The following is a 27,441-nucleotide window of genomic DNA, read 5'->3' as shown; positions in this document are numbered from 1 at the left end:
TGCTGGAGCCAAGCGAGCGTTTAGTGCAGGGAGCAGGGTTTCTCCCTTCAAACCCCACCACCCCGTCACACCCCTCCCTTGCATCTCTGACTTCCTCCTATTCATTCACCACCATCTCCTCTGATTCTGCCATCCTTGAAAGGAAGTCCTCATTCTTATGCTTACTCTGTGTGCCACTTCAAACCTGTAAGGTTGTAATGCCAGATACCATCTGGTTACGTGAGGATTTACTTCCTTCATCGACTGCAACCACTTCAAGGGGGCGTGGTCCGTTATTAATGTAAAAGAGCTTCCCAGAAGGTAGTACCTCAAAGGTTCTATTGCCCACTTTACAGCCAGCGCTTCTTTGTCTATTGTGGCATAGGCCTGTTCCCTGGAAGATAACTTCCAACATAAATATAGTATAGGGTGCTCTTCCCCTTCTACGTCTTGTGACAGGATTGCTCCCAGCCCTACCTCAGAGGCATCCATCTGTACCACAAAGTATTTGGAGAAGTCGGGTTGAGTTAATACTGGTGCTTCCATTAAACACCTCTTAAGCTCAAGGAAGGCCTTTTCCCTTTTGTCACGTTGCTGGATCTTGAGGGGAGCAGCCAGATCACTGATGCACCCATAGGTGTGGGTGTTGGCCCCAAAAATGGTATAGAAGGGGACTATGTGAGGTGTTGAATAGAAGCTTATTATCGGATAATCCTATGCACGCTGTTCATGTGTTTGTATAATGTCTGTGTGCAATTATTAGCATGTACTTGTATGGACACTGAAGATTTCCCTGCATGTGGTTAAGCATTGGGCAGGGCCGAGCCTGTGGACATGCTAATTACTGAGGCCCCGTGGAACAATGGCTCTCAATGGGCCAAAGACACACCCAAAGAATGGGGGCTGTCACCTGAGAGCAGCCAGCAGGGAACACAGAGATTGGCCTCTGATCAGGTGACCTGCTACATACTAGAAGAGGCCAGGAAGAAGGTATAAAGAGGCCATGTGGTCGATGCCATTTTTGTTCTCAGCTCAGCACTTCATCCCAGAGGCAGCATTGCAGGGATCGAAGAGCCTGGAAGACCTGTGAACCCATCCTGATGATAGGATGTGCAACAAGAACTTTTAAACCAGCAGCTGTACATCTCTGCTACAGCCTGCATCGAGGACTGGGAGATTCGGTGCATGTAACGTACTAATCTTTAACAACCTTACTCTCATGCTTTTCTTTCTTGTGTTAATAAACCTTTAGTTGTTAGATGTTAAAGGATTGGCCCAGCGTGATTTGTGGGTAAGGTCCAGAGGGTAAATTGACCAGGAATCTGTGGCTGGTTTCTTGGAACCGGACAGAACTTGTTCGGGGTAGGTGGGATTGGGTGCTAGGACCCCCCACCACCTGTGTATGAGGCCCAGGGCCATCTGGGGCACAGATATTGCTGGTTTGTGGCCTGTTTGGAGAGGTCACCAGTCTGGGGGCTGTAAGGAGCCCCGGATTTGAGCAATTCGCCCAGAGCGGACGCCCTCAGCTGTGCCCAGACACGGCCCGGTCCGTCACACCTTTGTTCCGACCGGGTGACCTTTTTTGGCTGGGAACATCCGTAAGGGGGGCTGCTATGGTTGTGAAGTTTGCTATAAACTGGCGGTAATACCCCGCTAAACTCAAAAACGGTAGGACTTGTTTCTTAGTTGTAGGGAACTGGTATTCGACTAATGCCTGTACCTTGCTAACCAGGGGCCTCAGTTTCCCTCTCTCCACTGTATATCCCAGGTACGTCACCTCCCGCTGTCCTATGTGACATTTCGCAGGATTGGCTGTTAACCCAGCCTCTTCCGGTGATTTGTAACACTGCCTGTAGATGCCATAGGTGTTCCCTCCAATTACCACTATAGATCGCGGTATCATCAATATAGGCGGCTGCATAGCCCCAGTGCTCCTGTAGCACCTGGTCCATTAATCTTTGGAAAGTGGCTACGGCCCCATGGAGTCCAAAAGGCATAGTTCTAAACTGGAACAGTCTGAAAAGGGTGGCGAATGCTGTTTTCTCCTTGGAGGCTGGTGTTAGGGGGATCTGCCAATACCTTTTGGTCAGATGTAGGATTGTTATGTACTGGGCCTGCCCCAATCTCTCTAATAACTCATCAATCCGGGGCATTGGGTAGGCATCGAACCTGGAAATAGCATTCACTTTTCTAAAGTCCACACTGTATTGATTCCCCCGGTTTGGGCACCAGTACTATGGAGCTTCTCCACTTACTATGCGACTCCTCGATAACACCCATCCTTAGCATTTCTTGTACTTCCTTCCTCACTATGTCCCACATATTCTGGGGCAGGGGTCTTATCAGGTGTGACGGGGCAGACGGCTCAGCTGTGCAGCCCCGCACTAAGAGGGACCCTGGGTGGGGGGCAGAGCAGATGGTGGGGGTGCCGGGGAACGGCCAGATGGCCACGGCGGGACCCAGGGCCATGCTAGACGCGGCAGAGACAGCTGCAGCCACAGGTCGGCTGTCCTGGCCGACACGCCCAGATGATGTCATTAGCGACATCACCCAGGATCCCCCAGGAGGTGCGGCGGAGCGCACGGAGGTGGGGCTGGCCAGAAACGCCGAGGCACAGCCCTTTGAAAAGGGCCGGGAACCGGAGTAAGGGGGGAGGAGCAGCTGGGAATGCTGGTGTCCTCCCAGCCTTCCTCCACACTGGGCGACCAGGGAAGGACGAGTGCAGCTCGCCAGCCCCAGGAGACACCGTTCACCGGTCAGCTTATCCCCGTGCTGGGGAGTAGGAACATAACCAGGAAGAAGTGGCCCAGGGCAGGGCCGTGAACCCCGTGAGTGGAGGGTTTAGGGGTCTCAGCCCCCTCCACTGGCTAGGGACCAGGGTCCCAGCCTTAGGGCCCTGGGCCGGGGCTCGGAGAGAGGGAGGGCCCGAGCCCCCTTCCTGGCCTCCTAGCCAATATGCACCTATATAGTTATATAAGGGAAATTGATAACCCTCCTTGGGAAAGACCGTAGTCACAGACGATCCAACCCGAACTCGGGATGGGTATAGACAAACGGGTACACCGGGTCACATACCTTGCAGCCTGGAGTCATAGCAATATGGTGACATACAGCCTTGGTACGACCCGGTATTGCGGATAGGACGATGGCATAGGATCCGGTGATCCACGCCACTTCTTCATGTTGGGCTCACGTCAATTCATCTCCCACTTGTTCTGTCGAAAACCTCACCTACCTCCCCGGATTAGGGGCCCAATTTGGGCTCTCCTATCGCAGGTGCTAACATAAGAGCTTTCTGGGGCTTCCATTTAATTATTATTTATTTATTTATTTATTTTCCTTTCCCTGTTTGAGTGAGGCTTTAGAGAAGGAGTTCTCCAAGTACAGGAGAAGCAGATACAGGAGTCTTGAGGGAAGTGGGTGTTGTGTTTGGGGCTTTCTTGCTGTGTGCTGAGCTTGTGTTTGTGAGTGAGGGTTGGTGTGTGTTCTTTTTTGTTTTTTGTTTGTTTGTTTGTTTATTTATTTATTTCCCCCTGTGTTTGAGAGTGAGGCTTTTTTTCCCCCTCCCCTCTACCCCCCCCTTGATGGAGTTTGTGCTGTGATTGGTTGTGATTGGCAGGTGGAAACTGTTGGCTTCTAATTAAAGTTTGAATTCTAGAAGCCTCTGCTGATTGGCTGAGCCTTGGTAGGGGGAGGGGCTTTATAAGGCAGTGGGCAAGCGACCAAGGAGCTTGCGAACAGGTGATTGCTAACGGAGTTTTGAGAGGGAATTCAGAAGGGGAGAGGGAAGGGTGGGAGGTTCTTTTGCCTTTCTTTTTAAATCCCTTTTCCAGGACAGCAGCGATGGTTGGTGATGGGTCTGCTGTTGTTACCTGCACAGCGTGTGCCATGTTTGTCTTCCTCCCAGAAGAAAGAACAGATTTCATCTGCACCAAGTGCAAGCTGGTTAACATTTTGAAAGAAAAAATTAGAGGACTGGAGGTCCAAGTGTCGACCCTACGCTTGATCAGAGAGGATGAAGACTTCCTCGATAGAAGGCAGCATTTAATCCTTCAGGCACGGCAGGTAGAAGAGCCAGAGAGGGCAGTACGTGACCAAGAAGAGAACTGGCAGCATGTAACTTCTAGAAGGGAAAAAAGGCCAGCACGGGAATCCCCCAATGCTATAGAGGTAAGCAATCGCTTTCAAGCTCTCTCCACAGGCTCTGCAGTGCTGAAACCTCTGGAAGGGACCTCACAAGGAAGAAACCAGAAGGGAACACCATCTACTGGAAGGCATGGGATGCGTAGTCCTACGGATGGGGGTTCCACGGCCACCACGCCCAAAAGGAAATGACGGGTGGTGGTGGTCGGGAACTCCCTTCTAACAGGGACTGAGCCATCCCTCTGCCATCTGGACCTGGAATCTTGATAGGTGTGCTGCTTACCGGGAGCTCGCATTCAGGATGTCACTGAGAGGCTTACCAAGCTGATCAAACCTTTGGATCGCTACCCCTTCCTGCTTCTCCACGGGGGAACTAATGATACGGCCAAGAATGATCTTGAGCGTGTTACTGTGGATTATGTAGCGCTGGGAAGAAGGATCCAAGAATTTGGAGCGCAAGTGGTATTCTCCTCCATCCTCCCTGTTGAAGGGAAAGGACTGGGCAGGGATCGTCGAATTGAGGACGTAAATGCGTGGTTGCGCAGATGGTGTCACAGAGAGGGCTTTGGTTTCTTCGACCATGGGACTCTGTTCCAGGCGCAAGGATTGTTAGGAAGAGATGGGATCCACCTAACCAAGAGAGGAAGGAGCATCTTCACGGGCAAGCTTGCAAACCTAGTGAGGAGGGCTTTAAACTAGGTTCGTCGGGGGACGGTGACCAAAACCCTGAGGGGAATGGGAAAGTCGGATACCGGGAAGAAATGCAGAGAGGAAGGGGCAAGAAAGGAGGACCCATGTTTCAAATGGAGAAGATAGGACGATCAACTGGTTACCTGAAGTGTTTGTACACTAATGCGAGAAGCCTGGGCAACAAACAGGAAGAACTGGAGGCCCTGGCCCAGACCAAGAAATATGATTTAATTGAGATAACAGAGACTTGGTGGGATGACTCGCATGACTGGAGTGCTGTCATGGAAGGGTATAGACCGTTCAGGAAGAACAGGCAGGGGAGAAAAGGAGGAGGAGTTGCACTATATGTAAGAGAGCACTATGATTGCTCTGAACTCCAGTATAAAGAGGGAGAAAAACCTGTTGAGAGTCTATGGGTTAAGTTTAAAGGAGCAAACAAAAGCCTTGATGTTGTGGTTGGTGTTTGCTACAGGCCACCGAATCAGGTGGATGAGGTAGATGAGGCTTTCTTCGGACAACTGAGCGAAGCTTCCAGATCACAGGTCCTGGTTCTCGTGGGGGACTTTAATCACCCTGACATCTGCTGGGAAACTTATACGGCAGTACACAGGCAATCCAGGAAGTTTTTGGAGAATGTTGGGGATAACTTCTTGACACAGGTGCTGAAGGATCCGACCAGGGGCTGTGCGCAGCTTGATCTTCTGCTCACAAACAGGGAGGAACTAATAGGGGAAGTGGAGGTGGGTGACAACCTGGGAAGCAGTGATCATGAGATGGTAGATTTCAGGATCCTGACCAAAGGAAGAAAAGAGAGTAGTAAAGTACACACCTTGGACTTCAAAAAAGCAGATTTTGACTCCCTCCGAGATCTGATGGGCAGAATCCCCTGGGATGTTAACATAAAGGGGAAAGGAGTCCAGGACAGCTGGCAGTATTTTAAAGAAGCCTTATTGAAGGCACAGAAAGAAACCATCCCGACACGTAGCAAGAGAGGCAAACATGGTAGGAGACCGGACTGGCTTACAGGGGAAATCCTTGGTGAACTTAAGCACAAAAAGGAAGCTTACAAAGAGTGGAAACTTGGACAAATGACCAGGCAGGAGTTTAAAGGTATAGCTCGAGAATGCCGGGGGGTTATCAGGAAGGCGAAAGCGCAAATGGAATTGCGACTGGCTAAGGATGTGAAGGATAACAAGAAAGGTTTCTACAGGCATGTTAACAAGAAGAAGGTGATCAGAGAGGGTGTGCGGCCCCTAATGGATGAAGGAGGTAACCTAGTGACAGATGATGTGGGGAAAGCTGAAGTATTCAATGCTTTCTTTGCCTCTGTCTTCACGGACAAGGTCTGCTCCTGGACTTCTGCGCTAAGTGATGCAAGAAGGGATGAAGATGGACAGCCCGTGGGGGGAAAGAACAGGTTAGGAACTATTTAGAAAAGCTATACATACACAAATATATGGGTCTGGACTTAGTGCATCCAAGGGTACTGAGGGAGTTGGCAAATGTCATTGTGGAGCCTTTGGCTATTATCTTTGAAAAGTCGTGGAGATCGGGAGAAATCCCAGATGACTGGAAAAAGGCAAATGTAGTGCCCATCTTCAAATAAGGGAAGAAGGATGATCCAGGGAACTATAGGCTGGTCAGTCTTACCTCGGTTCCTGGAAAAATCATGGAAGGGATCCTTAAGGAATCCATATTGAGGCACTTGGATGAGAGGAAAATGATTAGGAATAGTCAGCATGGATTCACAAAGGGCAAGTCATGCCTGACCAATCTGAGTAGCTTCTATGATGAAGTAACTGGCTTGGTGGACATGGGGAAGTCAGTGGATGTTATATACCTTGACTTTAGCAAGGCTTTTGATACGGTCTCCCACAAAATTCTTGCCAGCAAGTTAAGGGATTGTGGATTGGATAAATGGATGGTAAGATGGATAGAAAGATGGCTAGAAGGCCAGGCCCAGCAGGTAGTGATCAATGGCTCGATGTCAGGATGGCGGTCGGTTTCTAGCGGAGTGCCCCAAGATTTCGTTCTAGGACCGGTTTTGTTCAATATCTTTATTAATTATCTGGATGAAGGGATGGATTGCACCCTCAGCAAGTTTGAGGATGACACTAAGCTGGGGGGAGAGGTAGATAGGGTACAGAATGACTTAGACAAATTGGAGGATTGGGCCACAAGAAATCTGATGAGGTTCAACAAGGACAAGTGTAGAGTCCTGCACTTGGGACGGAAGAATCCCAAGCATAGTTACAAGCTGGGGACCAACCAGTTAAGTAGTAGTTCTGCAGAAAAGGACCTGGGGGTTACAGTGGATGAGAAGCTAGATATGAGTCAACAGTGTGCCCTTATAGCCAAGAAGGCTAATGGCATGTTAGGTTGCATTAAGAGGAGCATTGCCAGCAGATCCAGAGATGTCATCATTTCCCTTTATTCGGCTTTGGTGAGGCCGCATCTGGAGTGTTGTGTCCAGTTCTGGGCCCCCCACTACAAAAAGGATGAGGATGCATTGGAGAGGGTCCAGCGGAAAGTGACCAAAATGGTTAGGGGGCTGGAGCATATGACTTATGAGGAGAGGCTGAGGGAGTTGGGTCTGTTTAGTCTGCAGAAGCGAAGAGTGAGGGGGGATTTGATAGCAGCCTTCAACTTCCTGAAGGGAGGTTCCAAAGAGGATGGAGAGAGGCTGTTCTCAGTAGTGACAGATGGCAGAACAAGGAGCAATGGTCTCAAGTTGTGGTGGGAGAGGTCCAGGTTGGATATTAGGAAAAACTATTTCACTAGGAGGGTGGTGAAGCACTGGAATGGGTTACCTAGGGAAGTAGTGGAGTCTCCATCCCTAGAGGTGTTTAAGTCTTGGCTTGACAAAGCCCTGGCCGGGTTGATTTAGTTGGAATTGGTCCTGCCTAAAGCAGGGGGCTGGACTTGATGACCTTCTGAGGTCTCTTCCAGTTCTATGATTCTATGATTTCTTTAGTAAATTCACATGATAAATCTGTAACCCTTTTCTTTTTCCTGTTAAGTGTACTTCATAGTCTACCTTCCCTACTCTTCTCAGTATTTCAAAGGAACCCTGCCACCTTGCTAAAAGCTTCGACTCTCTTATGGGTATCAATAAGAGTACTTTATCCCCCGGTTTAAACTCTCTCAGTTTAGCATCGCTATTATAATACTAGGCCTGCCGATCTTGAGCTTGTTCTAGGTTCTATTTCGCTAATTGCCCAAGCTTCTGCAATCGTTCTCATAGTTTTAAATCATACTTCACCATACCCAGGCCTCTTGGTCCTCCCAGGTCTCTCTAATTAGATCTAGTATTCCCCGGGGCTGTCTCCCATACAAGAGCTTGAACGGGGAAAATCCCGTTGAGGCCTGGGGTACCCCTCTCACGGTGAAGAGGAGGGCTGGTAATGCCTCATCCCACACTCGGGGATCCTCCTCTGAAAAATTGCTTCAACATTTCTTTGAGAGTTCGGTTGAATCTCTCTACTAAGCCATCCGTTTGGGGGTGATATAGAGAGGTCCTTAATGTTTTGACTTTTAACAACTTACATAATTCCCCCATAAGCTTGGAAGTGACATTAGTCCCCTGATCCGTAAGGATCTCTTTAGGGATCCCTACCTGGGCAAAGATCTTAACCAACTCCTCAGCAATCATGGGGGCTATTGTATTCTTTAAGGGGACAGCCTCTGGGTACCTAGTCGCATAGCCTAACAGGACTAAAATATATTGGGAGCCCACCTTGGAATGTTCCAAGGGTCCTACCAAATCCAAAGCTACCTTATCAAATGGTACCCCCACAACCGGCAGGGGGACCAAAGGAGCCTTAGGTTTCAACTGCAATCAGGTCTGCTGGCAGGCCAGACATGAGTCACAAAAATCTTGCACTGCCCTATATATCCCTGGCCAAAAAAATCACTGGGTAAGTCGCTGGAGGGTATTTTCCCTTCCTAGATGCCCATCCCACAGGTTGGCATGTGCTAGCTCTAGAACCTTGTTCCTATACAGGGCAGGAACTAGCAATTGCCATATACCTCCTCTTCCCTCCCTTTCCAGTGTGACCCTGTATAAATGGTCCCCTTGTACCTCAGAATAAGGTCCTGGCTGTGTCTGGGAAGATTGGACGCTTTTTTCTCCTGCCTGCTCCCAAGCCCGGGTTAAGGAAGGGTCTTCTCTTTGTTCTTGAAGGAAATCCCATTGGTGACCCAATCCAGCTTGGTTCCCTCTCTTTGGCTCCCGAGGTCTTCTGGGTTGGCTCTTGGGGTGACTGGTACCTCCTCCTGCAATTCTCCCCTTATTTTCTGAAGACACCTTTGGCTCCATGCTTTCAGCACCTGTGGAAGCCCCGGGCAATCCTGGCCCAATAACACCAAGTACACTAGACACACTGCCTCCTCAACTTCATCTTGTATTTTTACCCAGGCAGTCGGGTATGGGTAAAATGTATGTGTTTAACCCAGACAGTAGAACTGGCCTGCTCTGGATCTGGGACCAAATTGGCTTGGGTCATGGTTTGGCAGCACCCGTAATCTACTAATGTCGATACCGGTATCTCTTCCACTTTTACCTGGGTAGTTACTGTAGCTCTCTCCTGGGAAGGAGCATGGCCACCCAGGGCCACTTCCTGTCCATAGGAGCAATCCATGAAGGGACAATCCCTCTTTAAATGTCCCTCCTGCCCACACTCAAAGCAACGATTCCGTGGGGCCGCCTCCCCTCTGGGAGTTAAGCCCCACTCTCTTACCCTACTCCAAGTCTCCCTCAGGGTTTCTACTAACCCTTTTTTGATGTCCTCGGGGTTCTTACACCCCCTTCCTCTACCCAGGCTTATTCGGGGTTCTGCCTCTCTCACGCTGCGGAATGGGCGTCCCCTTCCGAGGGTCACTCGCTCCTGCCTGGCTTCCTTGCTTTCCTTTCCTAGTCCCCCTGGTGCTTCAGCCGCTAAATAGTCTTCCATAAGGGTCACCGCATCTGTTAGAGTTGGAGGGCGGTGCCTACGCACCCATTGTTGTGCGCACATCGGTAAAATCTGCAGAAATTGTTCCAAGACCACAATGGCCGCCAACTGTGAACTATCATGCTTATCAGGCTCCAGCCAGCACCAGCCTAATTCGCGCACCTTCTGGGCTACTATATGTGGCTGGGTGCCCATGGGGTATCATTACTGTCTAAGGGTATGTCTACACTTGGGTACATGGGTGCCCATGTACATTTCACGAGGAGTAACAGTAGTTCGAACTAGGAAGTCTAGTTCGAACTACCTAGTTCGTGCCCCGTGTAGCCACGCTGCACGGGGTTCGAACCAGCGGGGTTTTAAAAATGGCGGCTCCCCGCTTATGCAAATGAAGCCCGGGAAATTCAAATCCCGGGCTTCATTTGCAAGTGCGGTATGCCTACATTACCCTGCTAGTTCGAACTAGTGGGGTAGTATAGACATACCCTGAATTTTTGCCTATAAGTTTCTGGAGTTATACCAGCTTGATCCAGTATGGCCTCTTTAACTTTGTAATAGTTTAGTTCCTCCTTGGCAGCTAGGCTACAGTATGCTAATTGAGCAGGCCCTGTAAGATATGGGGCGAGGAGGATGGCCCAGTGTTCCTCTGTCCAATGAGCTGCTAGGGCTACCCTCTTGAAAGTGACCTGATAGGCTTTGGGGTCATCCAAAGGCCCCATTTTTGTCAGCCTGATTGGTAGGTGGGTCGTTCCCATCTGTCCTTCTCCTCCCTCTATGAGAACTCCCACATTAGCTCTCCCCAGGGCTGCCTCTTGCTGGAGCCATCTCTCTTGTTGGTCTGCCATTTCCCTGACTAACTGCCATTGCTGTTCCTGAGTCTGAGCAGTCAGTTGCTGAAGCATTTGAACTTGCTGTTGCTGCTGCTGCTTTTGCTGTTCTGCTAGCCATTCAAATATTTTGGCTGGATCCATAGTCGCTACTGCAGTTTTTCTCTGGCTTGACAAACCCTTTTCTCTCTCTCTCCTTTTTTTTGTACACCCCTATACCCAGGGGCTAGAGATCTGTACCCATGTTCTCCATCATGTGTTACAGTTTGTTGCTGCTCTTATCCCCAGTTCAGAAAAGAGTCCTCCTCACACCTTTGGTATTAGTCCTGAAAAACCGGCATGCTGAGGGGGAAGGGAGACCTGGGCCCTCCCTCCCTCCAGGTCTCAGGCTTCATTTAAATCCCGGGCTTCATTTGCAACTTTGAACACCTACATTAGCCTCCCTAGTTCTAACTAGGGGGCTAGTGTAGACATATCTTCTAGAGAGAGGATGTATGTATCTTCCTCTTCTGTGGTGCCAGTAGTGGCTAGCCAAGTTTCTGGTGATATTCAGTTCAACTACATGGAGAAGTTGCAGACTGCTCTTGGATGAGAGGATAGTCCCCAAAGACAGCCTTCAGAGTTTTCTCTTTTACTATAGGGTCATCTTTAGCAATCTCTTCTCATGGGTAAAGTAAATGCTATGCAGAGCACAGAGCCTTTCCTGCTCTGAGGTTAAGGAGTTACCCTTTACACCGCTGCTGGACACAGAAGTGCTGTGGAACCAGTAGGGGTCAGCTTTTCTTTACACTGAGAATAACTATAGGATGGAGGGAGTGGGCAATCAGCAGGAGATAGAGCCAATTATATAGCTTAGTGTCACCAGTGATTGGAGGGGAAGGGGAGCATCAACCTGTGACACATCACTACCCTTAGTTTATGGGAAGCAAGATGCCTCTCGCCCTACCCCCAACACTTGCTGGTCCTCAGACTGAAGTAACTTCTTTTAAAATCATTCCCACTATAAAAATGCTACTGTTTATTGAGTTTGAAACATAAGAATCTGTTTAGCTAAACCATTGAAAACTAATCACTGACTTGTTGTAACATTCATCTTTGAAATGTGCTTCTCCCTAATCAAATAATCTGTTAAGTGTTCAAATCTTATAAAGGTACTATAGGCCATGCAATGCAGTCAAACCACTTCATTTGTTCAAGTAACAAATTAAAATGGAGAGTTCAAACCAAAATCATGATTGAATTGTTGATGGAGCAAACATGTTAAGTGTAGGATTACTTTTCAGCATTAAAGCCATACATTTATCCCTATGAAGATATAAGTAATTTGCTTCTAGTGGTGAACAGTTAAGAAGTAAAAACCCCCCATGTAACTGTCATCCTATTGAACAATTTTTGAAAGATTTACATACCGAACTGTAATCCATATTGAGGAATACCAACAGATGTTTCAATTACCGTGGAATCTGATAAAAAGAGCTACTCTGTGATTAGAAAATAAAGATATTTCCAGACAGCTGGTCTTAGGAGAGGTGCATTTATCTTGAAGTTGCTTATTGGGGATCAAGCAATACAGAAACAGGTGGCTTCTCTAATGAGCTAGTCATTATGCATCATTCGTTTATTCTTTGCCAAGGTGCTTGATTCAACACTATGTATTTGTGATATTATGCATATTCTACACCTTTTTTCCTAATAATAATAAAAAAAGTTTGTCTTCTTTAGTTCAGAGGAAAGATGTGCACTAATTTCTTTAGGCTAACCAGATTGGCATTGAAGCTCAGAGTCCTAGACTGAAAGATACTCATCTTGGAGCATACCTAGATGCTTTAGGCACTGTAGAATGTAGCTTTTCTCTCAATGATTTGAGCTATTTTTAGTATATAAACAGAAGGTTATAGAATCCTAATACAAATAGGAACTAGAAGGGCCCTCAAGAAGTCATCAACTCAGGACCAAGCACCATTTAGCTCAGGAATGGGCAAAAGGGCTTCAGCAGGCAAGATCTGGACCACTAAGGGTATGTCTACACTAGAAAGTTAGTTCGAACTAACGGACGTTAGTTCGAACTAACTTTCCTATGCGCTACACTAGCGCTCCGTTAGTTCGAACTTAATTCGAACTAACGGAGCGCTTAGTTCGAACTAGGTAAACCTCATTTTACGAGGACTAACGCCTAGTTCGAACTAGCTAGTTCGAACTAAGGGCTGTGTAGCCCTTTAGTTCGAACTAGTGGGAGGCTAAGGCTTCCCAGGTTTCCCTGGTGGCCACTCTGGCCAACACCAGGGAAACTCTATTGCCCCCCTCCCGGCCCCGGAGCCCTTAAAGGGCCACGGGCTGGCTACTCACTTTGTGCCAGTTGCAAGGCTGCCAGCACCCGTGCCTGCACAGCCTGCACCTGCCACACCATGAGCCAGCCATCCGAGGGCTCCCAGCCCTCCACTGCTCCCCACGACCAGCCTGGCGGCTCCCGGGAGCCTGCCCGGGGGCGCACAAGGCGGGCGCCCGCCTGGTCAAGTGCGGAGATCGTGGACCTCATCGAGGTTTGGGGGGAAGCCTCAAATGTCCACGATCTCCGCACTAGCCACCGGAACGCGGCCGTCTATGGACGCATGGCTGCCAGCCTGGCCGCCAGGGGCCACCAGCGCAGCCGGGAGCAGGTGCGCTGCAAGATTAAAGACTTGCGGCAGTCCTACTCCCGGGCCTGCCTGCCAGGGGCTGACCCGGAGGCCTGCCCCCACTTCCATGCCCTGGACCGCATCCTGGGGCCTCATGCCGTCCCTGCCCCCCGGGACGTGATTGACCCCGGGGCAGAGGGACCGCTCCTGGACACCGAGGAGGAGCAAGAGGGCTCTGAGAGCCAGGAGCCTGCTGCCAGCCTTCCCAGGACCCGGGACCCCCGAGGCACCCCACAGAGCCGCTCGCCTGCATCATCAGAGGCCGGGGAGGCGTCCACCTGTGAGTACCCTCGTGTTCCCCTTATGTGTACGGGGGGCTGGGGCGAGAGGGAGCCCCGGGACCGTGCGCCTGGGCCTTGCCCACCACGGAGCAGCAGCTGGGGATCCTGCAGGGGCCCTGGCCTTGCAGAGGGGAGCTGGGTTTCACACACCTGGGCCCCTGGGGTAATTGACCGCTGGTCTTCTTGCACCACAGCTGCAGCACCGGGGACTGCAGGGCGCACCACACCGCCTGCAGCAGCCGCCCGCGCCCGGGCAAGCAGGACAGCCAGGAACCAGGAGGACTACCAGAGGCGGCATCTCCGGTTCCTGGACCGACAGCTCCATCTCCAGGACCACTGGGTCCAGGAGGACCTCAGGCTGCGCCAGAGGAGTCTGGAGGCCCTGGAGGAGCAGGGCCGTGCCCTGCGAGGCCACCTCCAGAGCCTGCTAGACCGCTTTCCATTTCCTCCTCCCCCTGCTCCCCCTCTTGCTCCCCCTCTTGCTCCCCCTGCTCCCCCTCTTGCTCCCCCTCTTGCTCCTCCTGCTCCCCCTCTTGCTCCCCCTCTTGCTCCCCCTGCTCCCCCTCTTGCTCCTCCTGCTCCTCCTGCTCCTCCTGCTTCCGCTCCTGCTTCCTCCACACCCCCTGTCCTCTCTGCCCCCCCCTCCACAACCATTCCCCACCGACGCCCCCGGACCCGCAGTGTGGCGAGACGGGAGAGGCACCCAGACTCCCACCCCTGAGCTTTCCTTTCCCTTCCTCCCTTCCCTCCCCTCCCCTCCCAGCTCCCTCGTCCCAGGTTTCCCCCTCCCTTCTCCCACCTTCATTCCTCCCTCCCCCACCCCAGTTCTCTGAAATAAACAGACGTTTTTGTTTGAAAAACAGGTGTCTTTATTGTACAGTAGCTAGGGAGGGGAAAGGGGAAGGGGGGGGGTAGGGTGGAAGAAGGCCCCGGTGGGGCATGCAGGGAGAGGTCAGTCCTCCTCCTCCTCCACCTGGAAGCTCTCCCGCAGGGCTTCCCGGATCCGGATGGCCCCCCGCTGGGCTTCCCGGACGGCGGCGGTGCGGGGCTGACCGTAGTGTCCAGCCATGCGGTCAGCCTCAGCCATCCAGGCTGGCAAGAAAGCCTCCCCCTTCCGCTCACACAAATTGTGGAGCACACAACATGCCGCCACCACGGGAGGGATGTTGTGCTCGGCCAGGTCCAGACGGGTGAGGAGGCATCGAAAGCGGGCTTTCAGTCGCCCGAAGGCCCCCTCCACCACGATGCGGGCCCTGCTCAGCCTGTTATTGAAGGCCTGGCGGGAGGGATTGAGGTGTCCCGTGTAGGGCTTCATGAGCCAGGGCTGCAGTGGGTAGGCGGCATCCCCCACCAGGCAGACGGGCATGTCCACGTCCCCGACCCTGATGTGGCGGTCGGGGAAGAAGGTCCCGTCCTGCAGCCGCTGGCACACGGAGGAGTTCCGGTACACCCGGGCGTCGTGTGCTTTGCCGGACCAGCCCACATTTATGTCCGTCAACTGTCCCCGGTGGTCACATACGGCCTGCAGGATGACGGAGAAGTACCCCTTGCGGTTCACGTACCGGGACGCCTGGTGTTCCGGGGCACGGATGGGGATGTGCGTCCCGTCGATGGCCCCCCCGCAGTTGGGGAAGCCGAGGGCGCCGAATCCCCGGATGACGGCATCCGGGTCGGCGAGGCGGACCACCCTGCGGAGCAGCACCCGGTTGATGGCCTTGACCACCTGCGGAGAGAGACACAGCAAAGCGTCAATCAGTGGGGCGCCCGGGTGGCTGGGAGCGTGCGTGCCCTGGCAGTGCCCCGCGCCCCACTCCCGGAAGCAACCCCCCTGGCGGCGTGTAGTACGGCCGGGACAGCCCGACCCCTCCGGTGCGGGGCGCTTTCGCCTCCTCCCGCCCCCCCCTTTGTCCCTGGGGCGGCCCATCCCCTCCTCGCAGCCCCCCTGCCCCCCGGCTCGGTGGCCGACGAGCGCCGTACCTGCATGAGCACTGCTCCGACAGTGGATCTCCCCACGCCGAACTGGTTCCCGACGGATCGGTAGCTGTCCGGCGTGGAGAGCTTCCAGAGGGCGATGGCCACCCGCTTCTGGAGGGGGATGGCGGGCCTCATGCGAGTGTCCCTTCTTTGCAGGGCAGGGGCGAGCCACTCGCAGAGCTCCAGGAAGGTGTCCCTCCTCATCCTAAAGTTCTGGGTCCACTGTCGGTCGTCCCAGCGCTCCAGGACGATGCGGTCCCACCAGTCGCTGCTGGTGTCCAGACGCCAGATGCGGCGGGGCACGCCGGTGCCAGGGCGCCGCCGCGGCTCCTCCACGGCCCCCAGGGCGGCCAGGCGGAGAGGCAGGGGGCTGACGTTCCCCAGGTGGTGCCAGGCAGCCTCGAGCCATTGCTGGCAGGCTTGCAGCAGCAAGTCCAGAACGTGCACCAGAAGGTGCAGGGCGAGCCGTGGCTCCATGTTGCCACCTGCGGCGGCCCCCCCGAAGGGAAGCACCGACACAGACGGGCACAGAGACCGACGCTTTGCTGTCCCTCGGCGAGGTTGGCAAGCAAGCAGGAAAAGCTGAGAACCGGCTGTCCAGGGGGGGGTCCCTTTAAGCACGAGCCTCAGATAGCCTCAGACAGCAGCCACACAAAGCAACTGCTTACCTGATGCCCTGCCAGAACCGGTTTCAGCTGCCCTTAAATGCCCCCCTGCGTCCAATCAGTGTGGACGCGCTAGTTCGAACTAGCAAAACGCTAGTTCGAACTAGTTTTTAGTTCTAGATGCGCTAGTTCGAACTAGCTTAGTTCGAATTAACTAATTCGAACTAAGTTAGTTCGAACTAGCGCTGTAGTGTAGACGTACCCTAAGTGAGTTGATCTGGCCTGTGGAGTCCCTGCTGATCCAAATGTGTGAAATCTCCTCCCACCCTGCTCCCATCCTACAAGGAGTGCACAGCATTTAGAAGCACCAGGCACTCCTTTGTAAAATGTAAGAATAATATACTACCCTCAGTTGAATTCCTTTACTGAGAGCAAAGTAAACTTAGGGTATGTCTACAGTACAGCACTAATTCGAACTAACTTAATTCGAATTAGTTCGAACTAAGTTAATTCGAACTAGTGTATCTAGACCTAAAAACTAGTTCGAATTAGCGTTTTGCTAATTTGAACTAGCATGTCCACACTGAGTGGACCCTGAACCAAGGTTAAGGATGGCTAGAAGCAGTGCTGGCAGGGCATCAGATTATGACTTAGAGCGTGGAGCTGCTGTCTCAGGCTAGCCGAGGTCTGTGCTTAAAGGGACCCGACCCCCACCCCGGACAGACAGTTCTCAGGGGTTCCCCGCTCGCTTGTCTAACTTGATGAGGGACAGCAAAGCTGTCCTGGCTTGGAGTGACCTGAATGCCCACACTGGGCACATCACAGCACTCGGCCATCAGCCCGGCTACACTTGCCGCAGGCTGCCATCCGGGGGGGGGGGGGGGGGGGAAAGGGGCAATCGGAGGGCTGCCGGAGAGCTTCCACTCCGAGGAGCCACTCCAGTCCTCTCCATCGGGGGCTTGTACCCCATTCCTCCCTCACCTCCTTCCACTTACCCCTTCCTAGCCCCCCTTCCTGATGTACAAAATAAAGAACACGTGTGGTCAAAAATAGAAACTCTCTTTATTGAACAAAACTCGGGGAGACTGGGAAAAGGAGGTGGGAGAGGGAAAGAGAGAGGATGGGAGAGGGGAGGGCAACTAAAATGATCAGGGGTTTGGAACAGGTCCCATATGAAGAGAGGCTAAAGAGACTGGGACTTCTCAGCTTAGAAAAGAGGAGACTGAGGGGGGATATGATAGAGGTCTATAAAAGCATGAGTGGTGTGGAGAGAGTGCATAAAGAAAAGTTCTTCATTAGTTCCCATAATAGAAGAACTAGAGGACACCAAATGAAATGAATGGGTAGCAGGCTTCAAACTAATAACATAAAGTTCTTCTTCACAAAGCAAGTAGTCAACCTGTGGAACTCCTTGCTGCAGGAGGCTGTGAAGGCTAGAACTAGAACAGATTTTAAAGAGAAGTTAGATAAAGTCATGGAGACTGGGTCCATGGAGTGGTATTAGCCAGGGGATAGAAATGGTGTCCCTGGCCTCTGTTTTGGAAGGCTGGAGATGGATGGCATGAGACAAATGGCTTGGTCATTGTCTTCGGTCCATCCCCTCTGGGGTAGCTGGTGTTGGCCGCTGTTGGCAGACAGGCTACTGGGCTAGATGGACCTTTGGTCTGACCCAGTACGGCCATTGTAAGCTCAGGGCTCAGGGTCGGGGGTCTCACTGGACCACCTTGATTTTCATGCAAACCTGCTCCTGGGTGGCCAGGCTGGCAGCTCTCCTGCCCTAGATGGCAACTTTCCTGTGCCTAGTGCAGAGGTAATGGATGAGGTCCACAATGTCTGCACTAGACTGGGTGTGCGCCCGCCTCTTGCAGGCATGGGCAGGCTCCTGGGAGCCGCCAGTGTGGTCCTGGGTAGAAGCGGGGGGCTTGGGTGGCAGCGGGTGGCTGGTTCGTGCCGTGCCAGGTGCAGGGTCTGCTGGCTGGGTACTGGCAGGCTTGCACCTTGCATGGGAACTGTAGCCAGACTGTGGCCCTTTAAGGGCTCTGGGGCCGGGAGGAGGGCAGAAGAGTTTCCCTGGTGGTGCCCAGAGTGGCCACCAGGGAAAGCTGGCGAGGGCTAGCCTCCCACTAGTTCAAATTAAGTGGCTACATAGCCCTTAATTTGAATTACTTAATTCGAACTAGGCGTTAGTCCTCGTAGAATGAGGTTTACCTAGTTCGAATTAAGCTCTCCGCTAGTTCGAATTAAGTTCGAACTAGCGGTTTGTATCTGTAGTGCCTATCAAAGTTAATTCGAACTAAAGTCTGTTAGTTTGAATTAACTTTGTAGTGTAGACATACCCTAAGGTGCTACAGGACTCCTTATCACTTTTGCAGATCCAGACTAACACAGCTACCCTATGATACTTGTCACTATGACTATGCACTACAAGAGTGAGATTCAAATTATGATTCTGTTTCACCTTCTTATTATATATTTTAGACATCTGTCTGGTCTGCCCATCTGTGAGTCTGTTTGTTTAAGAATGCCTCCTAAACGGTAAGAGCTACGCTCACCAATTTTGGTATGCAGCTTCCTCTTATCATAACTTAGAGCAAGGTCATGGTTTTGTTGTGCCAGGATAATGAAATGTGTGTGGAATGTGGTTGTTTTTTATAAAATAGAAAGGAAGGCTCTGCCAGGAGAGAGTTGAGTTATATTACAGAATGATCACAGAGGGCGGCAAAGGACCAGAGGTGGGGACTGGGACAGCTTTAACTCCTTTGGGCCAGTAGGGAGCACAGGAGGAGACATGGATCTACTATATATCTGTCTCCCAGCTGGGCGACATGGACTCCTTCCAACAACTGCAGTGCCATGGAAAGGTGATTCTCACCTGGCCTCAAGCTCCTGCAGTAAGAGACGGCTGGGGTTATCCGTTCTCCCCCAGGGCAGCCAGCATACTGGAACCCTCCTCCCCAGTTCCAACCCAGAAAAATGTAGTGAAACAACACATATTTGAGTTAAAGACACGAGCAATACCAGGTAAGTGTTTTAGGGTATGTCTACACTTGCAGACTATTTCGTAATAGGGCTGCAAATGTAGGCATTCAGAATTGCAAATCAAGTCCAGGATTTAAATATCCAATGCTTGATTTGCATCTTCCCGGCCGGGCGCCATTTTTGAAATTTACAAGCCCGGAATAACTGCCCGCGTCTACATGCAGCAGTGAAATGGGCATTCAAAATAAAGCCCTATTTCAAACTACCTGTTATTCCTCCTGCTATGAGGTTTAACAGGTAGTTCAAAATAGGGCTTTATTTCGATCTCCCATTTCACTGCAGCATGTAGACGTGGGCAGTTATTCTGCGCTTGTAAATTTCAAAAAATGTCGCCCGGCTGGGAAGATGCAAATCAAGCATTGGATATTTAAATCCTGGACTTGATTTGCAATTCCAAATGCTTACATTTGCAGCCCTATTACGAAATAGGCTGCAAGTGTAGACATACCCTCAGTGAGACATACTCCTTATTGCAGGAGGAGTAATGGTAATCCGAATTAGGGGTTTTAGTTCGAACTACATAGCCTGTGCCACGTATAGCCACAGGCAGGGAGTTTGAACTAAGGGGGATTTAAAAATGGTGGTGCCTGGGAACATGCAAATAAAGCCCGGGATATTTAAATCCCAGGCTTCATTTGCAAGTTCGAATGACTACATTAGCCACCCTAGTTCGAACTAGGGTGGCTAGTGTAGACATACTCTTATATATAAAGAATTTTGGATTAAAGTATTTGGCCTCTTGTTCAGGCCTTCAATACTATGTTGGTGACCACATTTTTTTAGCTTTCAATATTCATTTCTTTCTATCTCCCTAACCCGCCCTCCCTCACCTACCGCCAGCACCTTCCCAACTCTCATTCTGCTATAAACACATGATGTTTTTTTATATTACCCTAATACAGATTTGTAGAAGTGGTGCCTGGAATTAGCAAGGGTCCGTGTTCACAAGAACTGCACATAGGACAGAGTCAAACGTTGTAATTCCAAACAAAATTGCTACTCAGTTTGTAAATGATACAATTCTTGAAAATGATCTTTGTGACAGCTTTAAGAGGATGCGAGCGCCCCCACCCGGCAGGGCAGGGGGGCTCAGCGGACCCGCCGCCTGAAATTACCGCAATAACCCCGGGGTTGGCCCCCGGGTATGGGAGTCGGAGTGCGATCACCTGGCCGAAGGTCCGGACCGGGGCTCGGCGAACTACTGGCCCGGTCCAATTAGGGTTCCTGGGTCCGAATGTACTGTAAAGGGGGGCAGGAGCCTCCCGGGGCCTGTTCTGGGATGAGGTCCTTGCTGGGAGAGAGAAGGAAATATAGGACAGCTCGCTGCATAGTCCTGTTTGTCTGTCTACCACCGTGGCGCGGGAGAGTGTTGCCACAGCCTACAGAGTAAGTCGGGCTTGTGCGAGGAGGGAGGGTACGTGAGGGACCCGGGTCCACCCTCTCCACCGGGTCCCAGCCCGGGGCCCTGAGTAAGGGAACAATAGCCGCGTTCCGCTATGTGACAGGTGGGGACTATCCCTGTAACTCACCTGTCCACGGGTGCCAGAAGGGCCCCGCCCCGGGCTCCTTCCACTCCCCGCTCCCCTTCACCCTGCCAGAGGCGCTTACCCCGCCCGAAGCATCGGCCTCGTCCAGCTGCCATCCTGTGGGTTCTGGGGCTGGCCTTCCGGTCCTCCAACAGGGGGGGGTGTCTGCCTGGTAGCGGGGACGTTGGCTCCGCCCCCTGGGTGTCCGCATGCTCCCTGACATCATGGCCGGGGCGTGCCGCACTGACTCCGGTCCTGCGCAGTCGCTCCTGGCCCCGCCTCCCACAGTGCTGGGCAGGATGCTCCGCCCCGAGACGGGTTTCCACCCGGCCGAGGCTTCCCCCATCTCCCGGGCTGTCTGCTTGCTCACCCGGCGCCGTTCGGATGGTGTTCCCCCCCCGCCTGGGGCGAGTGTGGACACGGCTGGGTCTGTCACACACCTCTCCCCTTTGGAGAGGCTCCCTCGGGGTTGTCTCTGTTTCCCCTATTCGCGAAAAGAAGTCTGCGTTTTTATGGGCGGCCCCCGGCCGATGCACTACTTCAAAACAATAGGGTTGGAGCGCTAGGTACCACCGCATGATTCGAGCATTTGTGTCTTTCATCGCGTTCAACCACACTAGGGGTGCATGGTCAGTTATTAACTTAAATTTATTACCCCATAAATAATATCTTAGGGCATCTATTGCCCACCTCACTGCCAGAGCCTCTTTCTCCACGGTGGCGTAGCTTTGCTCTCGGGGTAGGAGCTTCCTGCTGAGGTACAGGATGGGGTGTTCTTCTCCTTGGTGTTCCTTCACAAGCACCGTGCCTAGGCCCAAGTCTGAGGCATCTGTGTACAGGAGGAAAGGTCGGTTGAAATCCGGCTGGGTCAGTATTGGGGCATCTGACAACTTCTATTTTAATGTCTGGAATGCCCGTTCAGCCTGCAGGGTCCATCGCACCCACGTTGGCTCAGTGTTCTTTACCAGTTCAGTCAGGGGTGCAGCAAGGGTGGCAAATCGTGGGACAAATCTCCTATAATAGCCTGCGAGCCCCCAAAATTGCCGTACCTGCCTCTTTGTCGTTGGCGTTGGGTAGTCCCATAGCACCTGCACTTTGTTGTAGATCGGCTTCAGCTTCCCCCTCCCGACCGTGTACCCCTGGTAGGACACTTCTCATTGTGCAAAGTGGCACTTTTTTGGGTTAGCCGTGAGGCCGGCCTCTCCAAGGGCAATGAGTATCTCCTCTAGGTGTCTCAGGTGCTCCTCCCAAGTCTGGCTATAAACGATGATATCGTCTATATAGGCTGTCGAGTACCCTTGGTGGGGTGCCAATATCCGGTCCATCACTCGCTGGAAGGTGGCAGCCACCCCGTGTAGGCCGAATGGCATAGTGATGAATTGGAACAGCCCCACGGGAGTCGAAAAGGCTGTCTTCTCTCTGGCTTCGTGGTCCAGCGGAATTTGCCAGTACCCTTTCGAGAGGTCCAAGGTGGATATGTACACGGCTTGGCCTAACCGCTCCAGGAGCTCGTCCACTCGGGGTTTGGGGTAGGCGTCGAAGCGAGATATTGAGTTGACCCTACAAAAGTCAATGCAGAACTGCGTCGACCCATCGGGTTTTGGGACCAGGACGATGGGGCTTCGCCACTTGCTGTTCGACTCTTCTATTACCCCCCACTGCTGCATCTGTTGAATCTCTTTTGCCACGGTGTCCCAGACTTTCCTTAGTGGCTCCCGTACGATTTTCCCGTCTTTTGTCACTCCCAGGGTCATGCGCCCGGGTTGGGTTGTGAGCATCTGTTGGTGTCGCTGGAGGACGGCTCGTAGTTGCTCCTGCTGCTGGGGCGTTAGCTCCACGCCTGTGTCAGCCACCTCCTTTGTATCCTCATCTCCACCCCACGGGCCGAGATCCTCTCCTTCGGATGGGGTTGCGATCATCAGGGCTTCCCGGGGGACCCACTTTTTCAATAAGTTCACGTGAAAGACTTGGGTCCCCCGCTGTTGTCCCGTCATCTTTATCTCGTAATCCACCTCACCTATTTTCTTGATTACCTCAAAGGGGCCTTGCCACTGAGCCAATAGTTTGGACTCCTTTGTTGGTTGCAGGAGCATCACCCGATCCCCCGGTCGAAATTCCCTCCGTCGGGCCTTGGCATAGTAGTACTGGGTCTGGCGCCTCTGACTGTCTTCCATGTTTAGGCAGGCATACTCCCCTAGCTGTCTCAACTTCTCTCGCAGCTGGGTGATATACTGGATGGTCCCTCTGCCTGCGGTGGTTTGGTTCTCCCATCCTTCGCGCAACAGGTCTAATATCTCTCGGGGGTGGCGGCCGTATAGTAGTTCGAATGGCGAGAATCCTGCTGACTACTGGGGGACTTCCCGGACTGCGAATAAGAGGTCAGGGAGCATCTGGTCCCATCCCCGGGGGTCGTCCTGCACGAACCTCCTCAGCATTCCCTTCAGGGTTTGGTTGAAGCGCTCGACCAGGCCGTCGGTCTACGGGTGGTATACGGATGTCTGGAGTCGCCTAATCTTCAGCATGCGGCATAGTTCCTTGATAACCCGGGAGGTGACATTCGGGCCCTGGTCAGTTAAAATCTCCTGGGGAAGGCCTACCCTTGAGAAGATCTTCATTAATTCCCGAGCCAGGGTAGGGGCCTTGGTGTTTCTAAGCGGGACCGCCTAAGGGTACTGGGTAGCATAGTCTATTACCACCATTATATACCAGTGTCCCCTCCCCGAGAGTTCAAGGGGCCCTACCAAATCCATCGCCACCCGTTCAAATGGCACCGTGATGATAGGGAGGGGTACTGGCGGTGCCTTTGGGACTCAGGCCGGGGCGGTTCGTTGGCACTCAGGGCAAGACTCGCAGAAGTCCTGCATGGCTCGGAACACCCCGGGCCAGTAAAATCTCTGGAGTATCTGTGTTAGCATCTTTTCCCGCCCCAGATGGCACGACCACGGGTTCGCGTGCCCCAGCTCCATGACCTCCTGCCGGAACCATGCGGGGACTACAAGTTGTTTCAGATCCCCGCCCTCTCGTTCCCGAGTCACCCGATAGAGGCGGTTGTTTAGTACCTGAAAGCACGGGCCTTTGGTTTGGTGGTCCGAGGGCCCCTCTGGCTACTCCAGGCCGTTCGCCCGGTCCCAGGCATGTTGGAGCGATGGGTCCTGTCACTGCTCCGCCATGAAGTCGGGGGCCTCCTCCACCCCTATGCAGGCCACTCCTTCACGGCTCCTCTGGACTCGCTCCCCGGCATTCCGGATTCCTTGGCCCTGTAACAACTGTCCGAATCCCGGCCAATCTCACCCGATTAGTACGGAATAGGGCAGGTGAGTGGCTCTCCCCACTCTCCAGGTTCGGTCCTGTCTGCCCCCGGTCAGACGGACCCAGACTGTGGGATATGCCTTTACATCCCCGTGGACACATCTCATCCACACGGGCTCACCTGTGGGCCACCCTGGGGGTATCAGCTCCGCCCGAACCAATGTCATTGTCGCGCCCGAGTCCACTAGGGCCTCCACGTGTCGGCCCTCAACCTTCATTTCGGCTAGGACCCTGTTCTGGTCTCTTTCGTGGACCCCCCTGGGACCAGCCGGCTCTTCCTGGATCAGCATGCAATCCATAAGTGGGCAATCCCGCTTAAAGTGCCCCTCTTGGCCACACTGGAAGCAGGGCCCCCGCGGGCCAGTTCTGACTTCTCCCTGGGGTTTCTTGGGGCCTCCCTCCCACTCGGGCTTCTCCAGAACCCTTGAGGGCCACACTGGGGCCAGCCTGGGGATGTTGTCCCTTTCCCGCTGGGTCCTGGGGGTTGGCTCCTTTCTGCGGTCTTGCCTTGGGGCTTCAGGCCTACTGCTCTCGGTCCTGGTAGCGTCTCCCGCCGACTGCCTCCCTTCCCTGCTTCAGCAAGGAGGTGTGCCGCCATGAAGCCCACTGCCTCGTTCAGGGTCGTGGGCTGGTTTCTACGTACCCGCCGTTGGCCATTTCGGGGCAGGATATGTAAAAACTGTTCCATGACCACCATCTCCATGACCTGGGCTCCCGTCTTGTGTTCTGGCTCTAGCCACCGGGCTGCCCACTCACGGAGGCGCTGGGCTACTGCTCGTGGATGGTCTCCCTTCTTGAAGGCCTCCTGCTGGAACCTCTGCCGGCAGGTCTAAGGGGAGTGGCTCAACTGGTCCAGTATTGCCTCTCGGACCTTGTGGTAATTGAGCATGTCGCTGACGGAGAGGCTTCGATAAGCCAGTTGGGTGGGCCAGCTCAAGTAGGGGGCCAGCAGGGTGGCCCATTGCTCGGGGACCCAGCGGGCCGCCGTTGCCACCCTCTCAAATGTCGTGAGGAATGCCTCGGGGTCATCTTGAGGCCCCAATTTCATGAGGCGTAAGGGTAGTCCTGGTTCCTCCTCATGACCCAGGGCAATACCGGCCGGTATTTCCAGTTTTTTCTCCACCGTCTGTCTCCATTGGTCTTGCTGTGCCACCAGTTCCCGGACCAGCTGCCTCTGGTGTTCTTGGAACTGCGTGGCTAGCTGCTGGACCAGTTGAGCCTGCGGTTCTTGCTGGGCCTGCTGCTGTTGTCGTTGGGTTTCCCCGAACCATTCCAGCAGCTGGCATGGCTCCATTGCGCCGTCCGGGTCATCCTCACTCACTGCCTGAAGAGTTTGCCAGCTGCCTGGGCATTTGGGCCCTACGGGGGAGGGTCACAACAGCGCCAGTACCCACATTCTCCACCACTGTGGCGGCTTTAAGAGGGTGCGAGCGCCCCCTCCCGGCAGGGCAGGGAGGCTCAGTGGACTCACTGCCTGAAGTTACCGCAATAACCCCGGTGTTGGCCCCTGGGCACGGGAGTCGGAGTGTGATCACCCGGCCGAAGGTCCAGACCAGGGCTCGGCGAACTCCTGGCCCGGCCCAATTAGGGTTCCTGGGTCCGAATGTACAGTAAAGGGGAGTAGGGGCCTCCCGGGGCCTTTTCTGGGATGAGGTCCTTGCTGGGAGGGGGAAGGAAATATAGGACGGCTCGCTGTGTAGTCCTGTTTGTCTGTTTACCACCGTGGCGCGGGAGAGTGTTGCCACAGCCTACGGAGTAAGTCGGGCTTGTGCAAGGAGGGGGGCTGCGTGGGGGACCCAGGCCCACCCTCTCCACCGGGTCCCAGCCCGGGGCCCTGAGTAGGGGAACAATAGCCACGTTCCTCCACGTACCACGTGGGGACTATCCCCGTAACTCACCTGTCCACGGGTGCCAGAAGGGCCCCGCCCCGGGCTCCTTCCACTCCCCACTCCCTTTCGCCCTGTCGGCGTGCCTGCCAGAGGCGTTTACCCCGCCCAAAGCGTCGGCCTCATCCAGCTGCTGTCCTGCGGGTTCTGGGGCTGGCCTTCCTGTTCTCCAACGGGGGTGGGGTGTCTGCCTGGTAGTGGGGTCTTTGGCGGCTCCTCCGGGTGCTGCCTCTAGCTGCTCTGTCCGGCCGATTTTCAAGCGGCCCGGGCAAGGATGCCGGGGACGTTGGCTTCGCCCCCGGGCATCCGCACACTCCCTGATGTCAGGGCCGGGGCGTGCCGCACTGACTCTGGTCCTGCGCAGCCCCAGTCAGCCGGTGCACCGCTTGGGCTCCCTGCCCGCCTGCCGCAGTCGCTCCTGGCCCCGCCTTCCCCAATGCGGGGCAGGACGCTCTGCACCGAGGCGGGTTTCCACCTGGCCGAGGCTTCCCCCATCTCCCAGGCTGCCTGCTGCTCACCCAGCGCCGTTGGGAGGGCTCTCCCCCCACCTGGGGCGAGTGTGGACCTGGCTGGGTCTGTCACAATCCTATTTAGGGGTATATGAATATTTCAACATGAATAGCACCTTCAGCCAAGGATCTCAAATAACTTTCCAAGAACTGACCACAAACATATTTACATTCCCATTTATATGCCTAGATGTACAGTTGTAGAACATTAGGAGTACTCAAGGAACACAATAGCACACAAGAAATCCATTTTGAAGTACTTGGACAAGAGGGAAGTGATCAGGAACAATCAACATGGATTCACCAAGGGCAAGTCATGCCTGACCAAACTTAGTGTCTTTTCATAGAATCATAGAGCTGGAAGAAACTTCAGGAGGTCATCAGGACCAGGCCCCTGCCCAAGGCAGGACCAATTCCAACTAAATCAACCCAGCCAGGGCTTTGTCAAGTCGAGATTTAACCATCTCTATGGATGGAGATTCCACAACCTCCCTAGGTAACCCTGGCTGAACTCCAATTACAGTACTTCACCACCCTCCAAGTGAAATAGTTTTTCCTAATATCCAACCTAGACCTCCTCCACTGGAACTTGAGACCATTGCTCTTTGTTCTGCCATCCGTCACTACTGTGAACAGCCTTTCTCCATCCTCTTTGGAACCTCCCTTCAGAAAGTTGAAGGCTGCTATCAAATCCCCCCTCACTCTTCGCTTCTGCGGAATAAATAAGACCAAATCCCTCAGTTTCTCCTCATAGGTCATGCGCTCCAGCCCCCTAATAATTTTGGTCGCCCTCCGCTGGACCCTCTCCAATGCGTCCACATCCTTTCTATAGTGGGGGCCCAGAAATGGACACAATATTCCAGATGTGGCCTCACCAGAGCCGAATAAAGGGGAATAATCACTTCTCTGGATCTGCTGGCAATTCTCCTTTTAATATACCCTAATATGCCATTAGCCTCCTTGGCTATAAGGGCACACTGTTGACTCATATCCAGCTTCTCATCCACTGTAACCCCCAGGTCCATTTCTGAAGAACTGCTACTGAGCCA

At 53.2% G+C, this 27,441-nt stretch overlaps 1 protein-coding gene across 1 annotated transcript; it reads left to right on the top strand.

The window, feature by feature from the left end:
• The first annotated feature begins 12,699 nt into the window (after nucleotides 1-12,699).
• Nucleotides 12,700-14,399, top strand: LOC142831206 (uncharacterized). The gene is made up of 2 exons (XM_075940741.1): nucleotides 12,700-13,543; nucleotides 13,739-14,399. Exons 1-2 carry the CDS (start codon nucleotides 12,994-12,996, stop codon nucleotides 14,263-14,265), a joined length of 1,077 nt encoding a protein of 358 aa, XP_075796856.1. The 5' UTR covers nucleotides 12,700-12,993; the 3' UTR covers nucleotides 14,266-14,399.
• The last annotated feature ends 13,042 nt before the right edge of the window (nucleotides 14,400-27,441 follow it).

Source organism: Pelodiscus sinensis, chromosome 13 (genome assembly GCF_049634645.1).
Source record: "Pelodiscus sinensis isolate JC-2024 chromosome 13, ASM4963464v1, whole genome shotgun sequence".
Classification (NCBI taxonomy): domain Eukaryota; kingdom Metazoa; phylum Chordata; order Testudines; family Trionychidae; genus Pelodiscus; species Pelodiscus sinensis.
This window is presented reverse-complemented; position numbering and strand designations above follow the sequence as displayed.

What these genes read in the sequence shown, in the direction of transcription:
- LOC142831206 (XM_075940741.1), top strand. Translation starts at nt 12,994, where the DNA reads ATGAGCCAGCCATCCGAGGGCTCCCAGCCCTCCACTGCTCCCCACGAC. An exon ending in GGCCGGGGAGGCGTCCACCT is followed by an intron (nt 13,544 to 13,738) that starts GTGAGTACCCTC and finishes CTTGCACCACAG; the next exon opens with CTGCAGCACCGGGGACTGCA.